Here is a 14,564-nt window from a genome sequence, read left to right on the forward strand (position 1 = left end):
TACAGGACACCGGATAAGACAGGAGAAGTACTCCAGATATAACAGACTGATCCTAGCCCCCCGGCACATAAACTACTGCAGCATAAATACTGGAGGCTGAGACAGGAGGGGTCAGGAGACACTGTGGCCCCATCTGATGATACCCCTCGACAGGGCCAAACAGGCAGGATATAAGCCCACGCACTTTGCCAAAGCACAGCCTCCACACCACTAGAGGGATATCTTCAACCACCAACTTACCATCCTGAGACAAGGCCGAGTATAGCCCACAAAGATCTCCGCCACGGCACAACCCAAGGGGGGACGCCAACCTAGACAGGAAGATCACGTCAGTGACTCAACCCACTCAAATGACGCACCACTCCTAGGGACGGCATGGAAGGGCACCAGTAAGCCAGTGACTCAGCCCCTGTAATAGGGTTAGAGGCAGAGAATCCCAGTGTAAAATCCTACCACAGATTTAACTGAAATAAATGATACAATTGTTATCAACAAGACGCCATATAAAGGATCACTGAGTATTGCTGTAAATTTAAATTCAACCTATTTTGCATGTCATGCTTGTTCCTATGCAAAGTGTGCCAACTAGGAACTATATATTAAAACAGTCACTACAAGGACCTAAAAAAGGGGCAACACCTCAAAAGACCCAACATCAACACAGGCTGTGATTTTGGCCAGTTTACTGCAGTTCTAGTTGAACTCAGCATTACGTAATACATACAGGGACTTAAAACAATAAATATCCCCCAGGAGAGCAGGGTTCAGCAATAGAAATACAATCTCACTGATGAACCATGTCATCTCCCTTTAATATTGAAGGAGGAAATAAATGCATGAGTATCACTGTTAGCTGTAAATCCTTGACATGCATTTATCTTCCATCTCAACCAGAAATCCAGCTGTATATCATTTTCCTTGATAGACAAAGGGCTAAAAAGTATATGTAGTTTTTATAGGACCATGTGCCACAATATCATCTGTCATCACTGTTGCCTGTACAACAATCCTAACATTCTTAAACGTTTTCTAAGGTGGGCATTTGATATCACTTTCACACGGGTGCAAGGAACAGCATTGATTGTGAATTCCATGTGTTAATTCTTTGTTGTTAGGTAAAGTTTATCACAAATCAGCAGTAGGAGGTGGCATTGATCAAGGTAGGCTACTGACATGTTTTTATCTGTCATTTGATGTTCTGCAACTGGAGAAAGGTTGGGTTGAGGTCAAGGTGTGAACTCCGCGTTTTTCCCCGCATGTTTCCGGTACTCAACTCAGATTGGACGGACATATAATCCATTTTAGGATATGTTTAGTTTAGTTAACTGACTAATAATTGCTAGGATTTCCCATAGGGTAAGCATATATCCTACAGAAGTCTTTAGAATGAAATGACGAAACGGAGGTGTGTCTATTCGAAGAAACTGTAAAGAAATACGCCTCCGTGTCATTTACTGCCAGAGAAACTGCGTCTTTTACGTCAACGACCGATACTATTCTGATAACACATTTTAGCTTTGCGGTTATGTCTTATAATTTAGGTTAAAGGTAGATTGCTGTTTTTTTTTAATTTTGTTTTATCTAAGAATAAGTCTATCTAATTGTTATTTCGGTTTCTTAAATTTCGAGGATTTGTATTTGAAAAGGCATGATGTTGGCTTTTTGTGGTTCACTGACATTCCTGATGGTTTTGGTCACAGCGGTTTCCACACTGGGTAAGTTGGTTAACCTGAATGAAAACTTAGAAAACTACATTGCTTTGATTGAATAACAATGTGGGTTGTAATTATTCTGATTACAAATTGGAAGGGATGACTTCCGGTAATAGGATTAGCTATGTAATAATACTGTAATAACAATTTTGTCTGTAGGTTATCTTTTCAAGTCATGGTGATTTGCCCACTTGTAGTAATTCGGCACACTTTGTACTAAATCAGCTCACATCATCTTTTTCAGTATCCTAACCGCCAAATGTTCCCACGTGATGTTATAAAAATACAAATGGGCAGTAATTCTGAGTAGTCTGCCTGTGTTTGAACCTGCCCTTAGAATAACCCGACCCTACAGTCAACTTCTCATTATGTCTCACCCGCTCCTCAATTGTAACTATAAACCACAGGTTGTCAAATGAGTCTTGTATTTCATTCTAACATACAGTAGGTAGGCAAGAATTTGCTTCGGGCATAGCTGTTAGGAATAAATTAATGTACTTTGGTCATACATTAGCTTAGCTACACTATAATAAAATGTTAAGATCAGATTCCGTGGTACCATAATAAACCAAAGGTGGTTTAACACGGGTGTGGTAAATCCCTGGACTGGTTATCTCCTTGAGTGCTTGCTTAGACTACAGACCTTTCTGTTCTTTTCAAGTAGGCTCATAAATCAAACATCAGTACTTTACTGTGATAAGCATGAGCAGGACAATGCTTAGGTGCGTTCTGCAATTCATTGTGGGTAAGGCAGTGTTGCAAAATTGGTTTAATTGTTTATGAGAAGGCATTTTGAAGGAATGCAGACGGGCAACAATGTAGCCCAACTCACCTGGACAAAGTAACACTCTTATTTGCTTCCTCATATCTGCCAATGTTTACCTGCCATTTTCAAGGAGGGAAAAAAGCAGTGTCTAATACATTATAAGTCAATGGAGATCTATGGTTGAGATGAGAGTTGTGATGTGTGTAAGGTTGAACATATAGTTGCCTAACAGGAATTCCCCAGGGCGCTGACATGAGGAAGTTAGTGTTGCTCAATAACACTTTGATTAACAAATTATTTCATTTGATTTACAGTGTATAGAGGGGTGGTTGTTTGGCACCAAAACCGACGTTTGCACAACTACGGGGCAAAACAGACAGGGTTGGCTTAGATTGTTGACAACATAAACTATATACATTCTTCATATGTTTATTCAAAACAAACAAAATCATATCAAAGCACGGCTCCGGGGCGCGCATCATTTTCGTGATGCGATTTATTTTTTTCGTGATGCGATTGATTGGGGCAGAAATCCGTGTGTTGTTGTGATTCTGGATAGCCAGATAGTTAGCAACAATTACAAGAATCTAAAAGAAAAATGTGAATAATATTTTTTTTTACAAGAAGCTGCCATGTGGGGAATCGTAGGGGCTCGTTTCAGCTAGTTTGATCTTGTTATTTATACCATCCCTTAGAAAAAAAGATTGCAGTTCTGAAACTGCAGGAAAAGTTCAGTAACTGCAGTTAACTGTGGTATTTTGGACCCAGTAATTGCAGAATAATTCCAGTGTACTGCAGTTAAACTGCACTGTATCTGCAGTTACACAAAAAAAGTACTGCAGTATTTAAACCTGTGTTATTTTGGAAGTAGAATTTGCAGCATACTGCATTTATACTGCACTCTAACTGCAATTATAAACTGGGTGGTTCGAGCCCTGAATGCTGATTGGCTGACAGCCGTGGTATATCAGACTGCATACCACATGTATTACAAAACATGTATTTTTACTGCTCTAATTATGTTGGTAACCAGTTTATAATAGCAATAAGGCACCTCAAGGGTTTGTGATTTATGGCCAATATACCACGGCTAAGGGCTGTGTCCAGGAACTCCATTGTGCATAAGAACAGCCCTTAGCCGTGGTATATTGGCCATATACCACATCTCCTCCAAGCCTTATTGCTTTATTATACCACAGTGTATGTACTGCAGTGCAGTGCACTCTGACTGCAATCTTTTTTCGTAAGGGATGTTTTAACTAATGTCATGCCTATGCTAAAATTAGCTAGCTAGCTAACCAACAACTGTAATGATGTATTTGAGAGACAACAAGTGCTCATTGTGCAATTGTATTTATATTTTCAATAAGAAAATGAATGATTTGTTTTGTAGTCTAGATGACACCAACGGAGGATCACCTTTTTAGCTCATCCATGGGGGTGGTTACAGAGGAAACGGGTTGCATCATCGCAGGGGCATCAACAAGCAGATACTGCATACATTCAATCTTCAAAGTTTAGATCACATATTGTCTTGAAATTACACCTATGATTGAATACATCCCTTTACCGAGAGAGGTGGAACTGTTTATCGTTTGCTTCAAAGCTGTTGCCATGAACAACCCGTGTAGTCAATGTACTCTGGTGAAGGTTCCCATGGTACGAACCCTCATGAGCGAAACCTCAAGATGTTAACACTGAGACTACCTGCATGGCAGGTTCTTCACATTGCCTGCATAAGCCTACTAACTAAATGGAATGTCTTGTTTTCCTGGGCAGTTCCGCCTCCAGAGAATGTGACGGTGAGCTGCAACAACTTACAGACAACTGTTTATTGGAACTACAGTGAACTGCTTCGTCAACCTCTCTTCAGATTGAAAATAACTGGTGATCGCAGGTGAGCTCTGCTGGTTTTCTAATGAGTAGTAGCTACTACAGGCTACTGCTGACTTGGTTTTGGATGTCCCTTCATAATGGCTTACATATGACATATACACCATGGCAGGAGGCTGGTGGGAGGAAGTATAGGAAGATGGGTGGTTTGTAATGGCTTGGAATAAATGGAATGGTACCAAACACACATAAAGAACATGTTTGACTCCGTTCCAGCCATTACGATGAGCCCGTCCTCCTATAGCTCCTCCCAATAAGTTCATCTGATATACACTATGAAAGTACAATGAGGGACAGTATCCCGGACACAGATTAAATCTAGTCATGAACTAAGAAGCATGTTACAATGGAGATTCAAATAGATTTTTAGTCCAGGACTAGGCTTAGTGTGTGTCTGGGAAACCGGCCCTGAATGTTTATTCATGTTTGTAATATCATGCTTTAATTGTTGATGAAATATGAGTTTGTCTAACTATACTGAACAAATATAAATGCAACATGTAAAGTGTTGGTCCCATGTTTCATGAGCTGACATAAAATATCCCAGAAATGTTCCATACGCACTAAAGAAAGCTTATTTCTCTAAAATGTTGTGCACAAATTTGTTAACGTCACTGTTAGTGAGCATATCTCCTTTGCCAAGATAATCCATCCACTTGACAGGTGTGGCATATCAAGAAGGTGATTAAACAGGATGATCATCACACAGGTGTGCTGGGGACAATAAAAGGCCACTCTAGAATGTGCAGTTTTGTCACATAACACAACGCCACAACGCCTCCGACATAATTTGTGAGAATTTTGCAGTACTTCCAACCGGCCTCACAACCGCAGACCACGTGTAACCACGCCAGCCCAGGACCTCCACATCCGGCTTCTTCACCTGCGGGATCGTCTGAGACCAGCCACCTGGACAGCTGATGAAACAGTGGGTTTGCACAGATGAAGAATTTCTGAAAACGTCTCAAGGAAGATCATCTGCATGCTCATCGTCCTCACCAGGGTCTTGACCTGACTGCAGTTCGGCGTCGTAACTGACTTCCGTGAGCAAATGCTCCCCGTTGATTGCCATTGGCACACTAGAGAAGTGTGTTCTTCACGGATAAATCCTGGTTTCAACTGTACTAGGCAGATGGCAGACAGCATGTATTGCGTCGAGTGGGCAAGCGGTTTGCTGATGTCAACGTTGTGAAGAGAGGGCCCAATGGTGACAGTGGGGTTATGGTATGGGCAGTCATAAGCTACAGACAACAAACACAATTGCATTTTATCGATAAATACTGTTACAAGATCCTGAGGCCCATTGTTGGCCATTGATCCCCCACCATCACCTCATGTTTCAGCATGATAATGCAAAGGCCCCATGTCACAAGGATCTGTACACAATTCCTGGAGGCTGAAAATGTCCCAGTTCTTCCATGGCCTGCATACTCACCAGACATGTCACCCATTGAGCATTTTTTGGGTGTTCTGTATCAACATGTATGACAGCATGTTCCAGTTCCTGCCAATATCCAGCAACTTTACACAGCCATTGAAGAGGAGTGGGACAACATTCCACAGGCCACAATCAACAGCCTGATCAACTCTATACGAAGGAGATGTGTTGCGCTGCACGAGGCAAATGGTGGTCACACCAGATACTGACTGGTTTTCTGATCCATGCCCCTACTTTTTTTTTAACTATCTGTGACCATATCTGTATTCCCAGTCATGTGGAATCTATAGATTAGGGCCTAAAGAATGTATTTTATGAACTGTAACTCAGTAAATTCCAGTGATTTCCTTATATGAACTGTAACTCAGTACAATCTTTGAAATTGTTGCATGTTGCGTTTATATTTTTGTTCAGTATAGATTATAGTCACAGTCATTATAGACACTGACCCAGGATGAATTATATTTTTGTTCAGTATAGATTATAGTCACAGTCATTATAGACACTGACCCAGGATGAATTATATTTTTGATCAGTATAGATTATAGTCACAGTCATTATAGACACTGACCCAGGATGAATTATATTTTTGATCAGTATAGATTATAGTCACAGTCATTATAGACACTGACCCAGGATGAATTATATTTTTGTTCAGTGTATATAATTTGATTGAGAAGAACAGCATGCGTATGTTATGGGCATCAGATACCTCCTAACAGATCTGCTTATTCAACTATTACACATGATCTATTAACAGTTTCTAACTCTGTTTGTTGGTTGAGTGCCGTCTTTCTGTTAAATGTATCTAATGCTCCCTGTTTTTTGTATTAGTTCGTGGGAGAATTCCACTAAACATCATCATTTTGACCTCTCCCCCTTGATGTGGAATGCTAAAGAACTGGATCGTTACTTTGTGAATATAACGGCCATTGATGAAACGGAGGAATCGGCATCTCAGAAGTCCTCGATATTCACATTTAATAGATACCTTACAGCTGACGTCCACTGTAAGTACGATGTTTTCAAAAGTGGGTTTTCAAAGTGGGTATTGAAAACATACCAATATTTTTCCTCATTGTATAGAAACATGATTTCTTTGTGTGACATAAAAATGACATCCATCCAAGCAACAGAGAGGTACAGTACCAGTCAAAAGCTTGGACACACCTACTCCTTCAATAGTGTCCAAAGCTGTCATCAAGGCAAAGGGTGGCTACTTTGAAGAATCTCATATATAAATATTTTGTTTTGTTGAACACTTTTTACATGATTCCATATGTGATATTTCATAGTTTTGATATCTTCACTATTATTCACTGATATCACTGATATCTTCACTATTATATGTTCAACAGAAAAGGGCCCATCTGTGGCTATGAAGACAGTGAGCACACTACCTTTGTTGACATTACATTTTTTTTGTTATATCTGGTCCAAGTATTTAATTCTGACATTTTGTTTGTATGAATTATTGCAGTTTTGATGAATTATTATAGTCAAAATGAATAGTGGCTACGGAAAGTTAACTTACAATGACATAGTATGCTAGTTAAGTGATTCCGTGACTAATATGTTTATCTATCTGCAGAAACAATTTCACTGGAATCATCTTTGCTCATGCTTTTGCCATTGATCATCATTGGCATTGTGGCCTTTGTAGTCTTTGTGACAATCTGGCTCTGCCAGAGAATGTAATCTACATTTTCTACAATGTAGAAAATAGTAAAAATAAAGAAAAACCGTTAGGTGTGTCCAAACTTTTGACTGGCACTGTATATATGACAAAATTGAGGTAGTCCTCCTCCAGGTCAGTATATTGAGGTAGTCCCTTTCCAGGTCAGTATATTGAGGTAGTCCCTTTCCGGGTCAGTATATCGAGGGAGTCCTCCTCCAGGTCAGTATATTGAGGGAGTCCTCCTCCAGGTAGTATATTGAGGGAGTTCTCCTCCAGGTCAGTATATTGAGGTAGTCCTCCTCCAGGTCAATATATTGAGGAAGTCCCTTTCCAGGTCAGTATATTGAGGTAGTCCCTTTCCGGGTCAGTATATTGAGGGAGTCCTCCTCCAGTTCAATATATTGAGGTAGTCCTCCTCTGGGTCAGTATATTGAGGTAGTCCTCCTCCAGGTCAGTATATTGAGGGAGTCCTCCTCCAGGTCAGTATATTGAGGTAGTCCTCCTCCAGGTCAGCATATTGAGGTAGTCCTCCTCCAGGTCAGTATATTGAGGTAGTCCTCCTCCAGGTCAGTATATTGAGGTATTCCCTTTCCAGGTCAGTATATTGAAGTAGTCCCTTTCCGGGTCAGTATATCGAGGGAGTCCTCCTCCAGGTCAGTATATTGAGGGAGTCCTCCTCCAGGTCAGTATATTGAGGGAGTCCTCCTCCAGGTCAGTATATTGAGGGAGTCCTCCTCCAGGTCAGTATATTGAGGTAGTCCTCCTCCAGGTCAGTATATCGAGGGAGTCCTCCTCCAGGTCAGTATATTGAGGGAGTCCTCCTCCAGGTCAGTATATTGAGCGAGTCCTCCTCCAGGTCAGTATATCGAGGGAGTCCCTTTCCAGGTCAGTATATTGAGGAAGTCCCTTTCCGGGTCAGTATATCGAGGGAGTCCTCCTCCAGGTCAGTATATTGAGGGAGTCCTCCTCCAGGTCAGTATATCGAGGGAGTCCTCCTCCAGGTCAGTATATCGAGGGAGTCCTCCTCCAGGTCCGTATATTGAGGGAGTTCTCCTCCAGGTCAGTATATTGAGGTAGTCCTCCTTTGGGTCAGTATATTGAGGTAGTCCTCCTCCAGGTCAATATATTGAGGTAGTCCCTTTCCGGGTCAGTATATTGAGGGAGTCCCTTTCCGGGTCAGTATATCGAGGGAGTCCTCCTCCAGGTCAGTATATTGAGGGAGTTCTCCTCCAGGTCAATATATTGAGGTAGTCCTCCTTTGGGTCAGTATATTGAGGTAGTCCTCCTCCAGGTCAATATATTGAGGTAGTCCCTTTCCGGGTCAGTATATTGAGGGAGTCCTCCTCCAGGTCAGTATATCGAGGGAGTCCTCCTCCAGGTCAGTATATTGAGGGAGTCCTCCTCCAGGTCAGTATATTGAGGGAGTCCTCCTCCAGGTCAGTATATTGAGGGAGTCCTCCTCCAGGTCAGTATATTGAGGGAGTTCTCCTCTGGGTAGGTATATTGAGGTAGTCTTCCTCCAGGTCAGTATATTGAGGTAGTCCCTTTCCGGGTCAGTATATTGAGGTAGTCCCTTTCCGGGTCAGTATATTGAGGTAGTCTTCCTCTGGGTCAGTATACTGACCTAGTCCTCCTCCAGGTCAGTATATCGAGGGAGTCCTCCTCCAGGTCAGTATATTGAGGGAGTCCTCCTCCAGGTCAGTATATTGAGCGATGCCTCCTCCAGGTCAGTATATCGAGGGAGTCCTCCTCCAGGTCAGTATATTGAGGGAGTCCTCCTCCAGGTCAGTATATTGAGCGAGTCCTCCTCCAGGTCAGTATATTGAGGGAGTCCTCCTCCAGGTCAGTATATTGAGCGAGTCCCTTTCCAGGTCAGTATATTGAGGTAGTCCCTTTCCGGGTCAGTATATCGAGGGAGTCCTCCTCCAGGTCAGTATATTGAGGGAGTCCTCCTCCAGGTCAGTATATTGAGGGAGTCCTCCTCCAGGTCAGTATATTGAGCGAGTTCTCCTCCAGGTCAGTATATTGAGGTAGTTCTCCTCTGGGTCAGTATATTGAGGTAGTCCTCCTCCAGGTCAGCATATTGAGGTAGTCCCTTTCCGGGTCAGTATATTGAGGGAGTCCTCCTCCAGGTCAGTATATTGAGGTAGTTCTCCTCTGGGTCAGTATATTGAGGTAGTCCTCCTCCAGGTCAGCATATTGAGGTAGTCCCTTTCCGGGTCAGTATATTGAGGGAGTCCTCCTCCAGGTCAGTATATTGAGGTAGTCCTCCTCCAGGTCAGTATATTGAGGGAGTTCTCCTCCAGGTCAGTATATTGAGGGAGTCCTCCTCCAGGTCAGTATATTGAGGGAGTCCTCCTCCAGGTCAGTATATTGAGGTAGTTCTCCTCTGTGTCAGTATATTGAGGTAGTCCTCCTCCAGGTCAGTATATTGAGGTAGTCCCTTTCCGGGTCAGTATATTGAGGGAGTCCTCCTCCAGGTCAGTATGTTGAGGGAGTCCTCCTCCAGGTCAGTATATTGAGGGAGTCCTCCTCCAGGTCAGTATATTGAGGGAGTTCTCCTCTGGGTCAGTATATTGAGGTAGTCCTCCTCCAGGTCAATATATTGAGGTAGTCCTCCTCCAGGTCAGTATATTGAGGTAGTCCTCCTCCAGGTCAATATATTGAGGTAGTCCTCCTCCAGGTCAGTATATTGAGGTAGTCCTCCTCCAGGTCAGTATATTGAGGTAGTCCTCCTCCAGGTCAGTATATTGAGGTAGTCCCTTTCCGGGTCAGTATATTGAGGTAGTCCCTTTCCGGGTCAGTATATTGAGGTAGTCCTCCTCTGGGTCAGTATATTGAGGTAGTCCTCCTCCAGGTCAATATATTGAGGTAGTCCTCCTCCAGGTCAGTATATTGAGGGAGTCCTCATCCAGGTCAGTATATTGAGGTAGTCCTCCTCCAGGTCAGTAAATTGAGGTAGTCCTCCTCCAGGTCAGTATATTGAGGTAGTCCTCCTCCAGGTCAGTATATTGAGGTAGTCCTCCTCCAGGTCAGTATATTGAGGAAGTCCCTTTCCAGGTCAGTATATTGAGGTAGTCCTCCTCCAGGTCAGTATATTGAGGTAGTCCCTTTCCAGGTCAGTACATTGAGGAAGTCCCCTTCCGGGTCAGTATATCGAGGGAGTCCTCCTCCAGGTCAGTATATTGAGGGAGTTATCCTCTGGGTCAGTATATTGAGGTAGTCCTCCTCCAGGTCAGTATATTGAGGTAGTCCCTTTCCGGGTCAGTATATTGAGGTAGTCCCTTTCCGGGTCAGAATATTGAGGTAGTCCTCCTCTGGGTCAGTATATTGAGGTAGTCCTCCTCCAGGTCAATATATTGAGGTAGTCCTCCTCCAGGTCAGTATATTGAGCGAGTCCTCCTCCAGGTCAGTATATTGAGGGAGTCCTCCTCCAGGTCAGTATATTGAGCGAGTCCTCCTCCAGGTCAGTATATTGAGGGAGTCCTCCTCCAGGTCAGTATATTGAGGGAGTTCTCCTCCAGGTCAGTATATTGAGGTAGTTCTCCTCTGGGTCAGTATATTGAGTTAGTCCTCCTCCATGTCAGCATATTGAGGTAGTCCCTTTCCGGGTCAGTATATTGAGCGAGTCCTCCTTCCAGGTCAGTATATTGAGCGAGTCCTCCTCCAGGTCAGTATATTGAGGGAGTCCTCCTGCAGGTCAGTATATTGAGGGAGCCCTCCTCCAGGTCAGTATATTGAGGGAGTCCTCCTCCAGGTCAGTATATTGAGGTAGTCCTCCTCCAGGTCAGTATATTCATTACTGCAGGCTTTTGCTCTAACTCTACTCTAATACCCTTTTCATTTTACCTCAGGCAAGTTGGATTTCCCTGCTGTAAATGTGTCAATGAAGGATATGAAGGTCACAGTGAGCTTCGACAACCCTTACCACCTGTACACAGAACTGAAAGAGTCTAGCATACGTGACGATGACAAACTCTTCCTTTACCATGTAACCTATGAAAATGTAAGTAGGATGAAAATTGCCCTTAATTGGTTAGAATCTACTGTATATGTAACAGTATAGCTTCCGTCCCTCTCCTCGCCCCAACCTGGGCTCAAACCAGGGACCCTCTACACACATCAACCACAGTCACTCACAAAGCAACGCGCCACAAAAGCCTTGCAGTGCAAGGGGAACAACTACTTCTAGGTCTCAGAGCAAGTGACGTCACCGATTAAAACACTATTAGCGCACACCACCCCTAACTAGCTAGCCATTTCACATCGGCCACATATACATGCAGAGGGTACACACGGGTCATATCCATTTAATTACTTTGCTCAGTGCATTAGTAATGATGACCTAACGGTGACATCTATGGATACTTAACGATGATGTTGACATTTAGATGTTTTACTAATTGCATATTCTTTCTTGTGTCTGCAGACTAATCACACATTTGAGTGCCAGATAGAAGACAAAGCCTGTCGTCATCCCTTCACAGTCCTGGAGAACAAGGAGAAGTACTGTGTTAGTCTGGAGGGGAATGCAATGGGCAACAGAGTTATGTTCAACAGAAAAGGGCCCATCTGTGGCTATGAAGACAGTGAGCACACTACCTTTGTTGACATTACTTTTTTTTGTTTGTTATATCTGGTCCAAGTATTTAATTCTGACATTTTGTTTGTATGAATGATTGTAGTTTTGATGAATTATTATAGTCAAAATGAATAGTGGCTACGGAAAGTTAACTTACAATGACATAGTATGCTAGTTAAGTGATTCTGTGACTGATATGTTTATCTATCTGCAGAAACAATTTCACTGGAATCATTTTTGCTCATGCTTTTGCCATTGATCATCATTGGCATTGTGGCCTTTGTAGTCTTTGTGACGATAAGGCTCTGCCAGAGAAGCATGCGGAAAAGAAACTTGTCCAATTTTCCAAAGACTTTGGTAAGCGCATAATGTGTATGGTGGGTAATGTATGTATTATGTAGAATGTGTAAAATATAGTGTATATTACGTATACAGCAGTACTGTGTGTCGTATACTATTTTATCCTCTGGGACAAGTTCATCCTATCCGATGCTTTTGCTTGTTGCTAGAACAGTATATGTTATCGGTTTCTTTTCTGGTCCAAAACAGTAACCATACACCATTTGAGCTGACTAATCTCAATTTGGCTATGTATTATTCTTTCACAGGCTTCAATCTTATCAAACCCACATGACAAGAATATAATGGACCTGCAATTCGAGATCATAGCGCACATCAGTGGCATAGAACCAGTTACCCCCACATCCCAGAGCCTGTTGGAAACTTCAGAAGAGGAGGAACCGACCACTAGCGTTGGATTTTCGGCTAGCCCTTTTAGTTCTGGGCAGGTGGGGGAGGGCTTATCGGACAGCAGAAGCCAATTACGGACTGAGCTTCCGGTGACATCGCCAGTCCTTCCGGTAACACAGACAACTGTGCTGCTGTGTGGAGATGACTTAATGACATTGGAGGACATGCATTCCACAGCTTCTGGCTATGACAGTCAACACATCCCTCCACCAGAGGTGGAGGTGGAGATGAGTGCAGGAGATGTAGTGGTGGGCTATGGCCCCACCTGAGCACCTCTGAACTCAGGCCTCTGTAAAAAAAAAAAAAAAAAAAGAATTCACTGGATGCATTAAGAACAATGACATTTGACTTCACAGAACTGGTTTACCTAGGTACACTGATACACTGTCATGCCTAACTGATTTTCAATCATGTCCTCATTGGTGTAGCTCTTCATTCAAAGACTCAATCATGGACACGCTTACTGAGGTGTTGCTGCTTCGCGTGATGTATTGTCTCTACCTTCTTGCCCTTTGTGCGATTGTCTGTGCCCAATAATGTCTGTGTAATAATGTTTTGCTGCTGCCATGTGTTGCTACCATGTTGTCATGTTGTGTTGCTACCATGCTGTGTTTTCATGTGTTGCTGCCATGCTATGTTGTCGTCTTAGGTCTCTCTTTATGTAGTGTTGCGGTGTCTCTCTTGTCGTGATGTGAGTTCTGTCCTATATTTTTATTTTATTTGTTATTTTTAATCCCAGCCCCCGTCCCTGCAGGAGGCCTTTTGCCTTTTGGTAGGTCGTCATTGTAAATAAGGATTTGTTCTTAACTGACTTGCCTAGTTAAAGGTTACATTTTTTTAAATTAAGTAGCGAAATGTTTGAATTTTTGTACATTTTATTTAAAACTTTTTAACAAGGCAAACCCTAACCCGGACGACGCTGGGCCAATTGTGCGCCACCCAAGGGGACTCCCAATTACATCCGGTTGTGATACAGCCTAGAATCGAACCAGGGTCTGTAGTGACACCTCTAGCACTGAGATGCAGTGCCTTAGACCGCTGTGCCCCTCAGGATGACTCAGAGAACAGTCAGTGACAAAGTGCTCAAAGCCTCCAAGATGGCAGGCAGTTATACACCTGTACCACTCTTTCCACCTGAGCCACTTAAGGACAATAGGGATCGCTGGCAACAATGGCCAACCTGTCATACTGGATTTACGACCAGCTTTATTTACGTCAACCACTCATCCATGAAAATATGACCTTGTGGATCAACGGCACTAAAGATTTAGCACAGTAGGATACAATACACCAAATACTAAGTATCCAAGCTAACCGACTAGGCTGTGAGATGCAAGGCAAATATCACCCACGACATTGGCCATCCACTGAAGTTGCATAATTTATTTCAATGTTTACCAAAGCTTCAGGCCAACTGCCATTAACCTGGTTAGATAATGATTGACACTTTGTATAATGTTATTTTCTGTATTATTGTATTTTCTGTTGTATTTCTTTTTTTATGGTCCCTGGGAGATTTCTGTAAATCTATCGCCAGTCCAAATGTGTGCTGAACTAATCTTCAGTAAACTTTACTCAGGATGTAAAAATATTTTTGGTGGTTGGGCATTGAAATATAATTGAATAACCAAATGAATGTCTCACACACACACACACACACACACAAATGTAAAATAAAACAGACGTAAGTATTTACTAAAGATATCCAAGGACTTTTTTCTGTAATTTTTCTCAACAAAAAAACA

General features: G+C 42.6%; 1 protein-coding gene across 1 annotated transcript; it reads left to right on the plus strand.

Annotated features, from left to right (window-relative positions):
- The first annotated feature begins 1,225 nt into the window (after positions 1–1,225).
- LOC129839375 (interferon gamma receptor 1-like) lies at positions 1,226–14,523 on the plus strand. The gene is made up of 7 exons (XM_055906778.1): positions 1,226–1,715; positions 4,258–4,375; positions 6,644–6,819; positions 11,342–11,493; positions 11,917–12,076; positions 12,284–12,426; positions 12,678–14,523. The coding sequence occupies exons 1-7, from the start codon at positions 1,649–1,651 to the stop codon at positions 13,086–13,088; spliced, it is 1,227 nt and encodes a 408-aa protein (XP_055762753.1). The 5' UTR covers positions 1,226–1,648; the 3' UTR covers positions 13,089–14,523.
- The last annotated feature ends 41 nt before the right edge of the window (positions 14,524–14,564 follow it).

This window comes from Salvelinus fontinalis, chromosome 40 (assembly GCF_029448725.1).
Source record: "Salvelinus fontinalis isolate EN_2023a chromosome 40, ASM2944872v1, whole genome shotgun sequence".
NCBI lineage: Eukaryota > Metazoa > Chordata > Actinopteri > Salmoniformes > Salmonidae > Salvelinus > Salvelinus fontinalis.

Excerpts from the sequence above, each read along its gene's own strand:
- LOC129839375 (XM_055906778.1), top strand. The coding sequence starts at position 1,649 with ATGATGTTGGCTTTTTGTGGTTCACTGACATTCCTGATGGTTTTGGTC. Across the intron at positions 6,820-11,341 it reads CCTTACAGCTGACGTCCACT|GCAAGTTGGATTTCCCTGCT; the intron begins GTAAGTACGATG and ends ATTTTACCTCAG. Across the intron at positions 12,427-12,677 it reads CCAATTTTCCAAAGACTTTG|GCTTCAATCTTATCAAACCC; the intron begins GTAAGCGCATAA and ends ATTCTTTCACAG.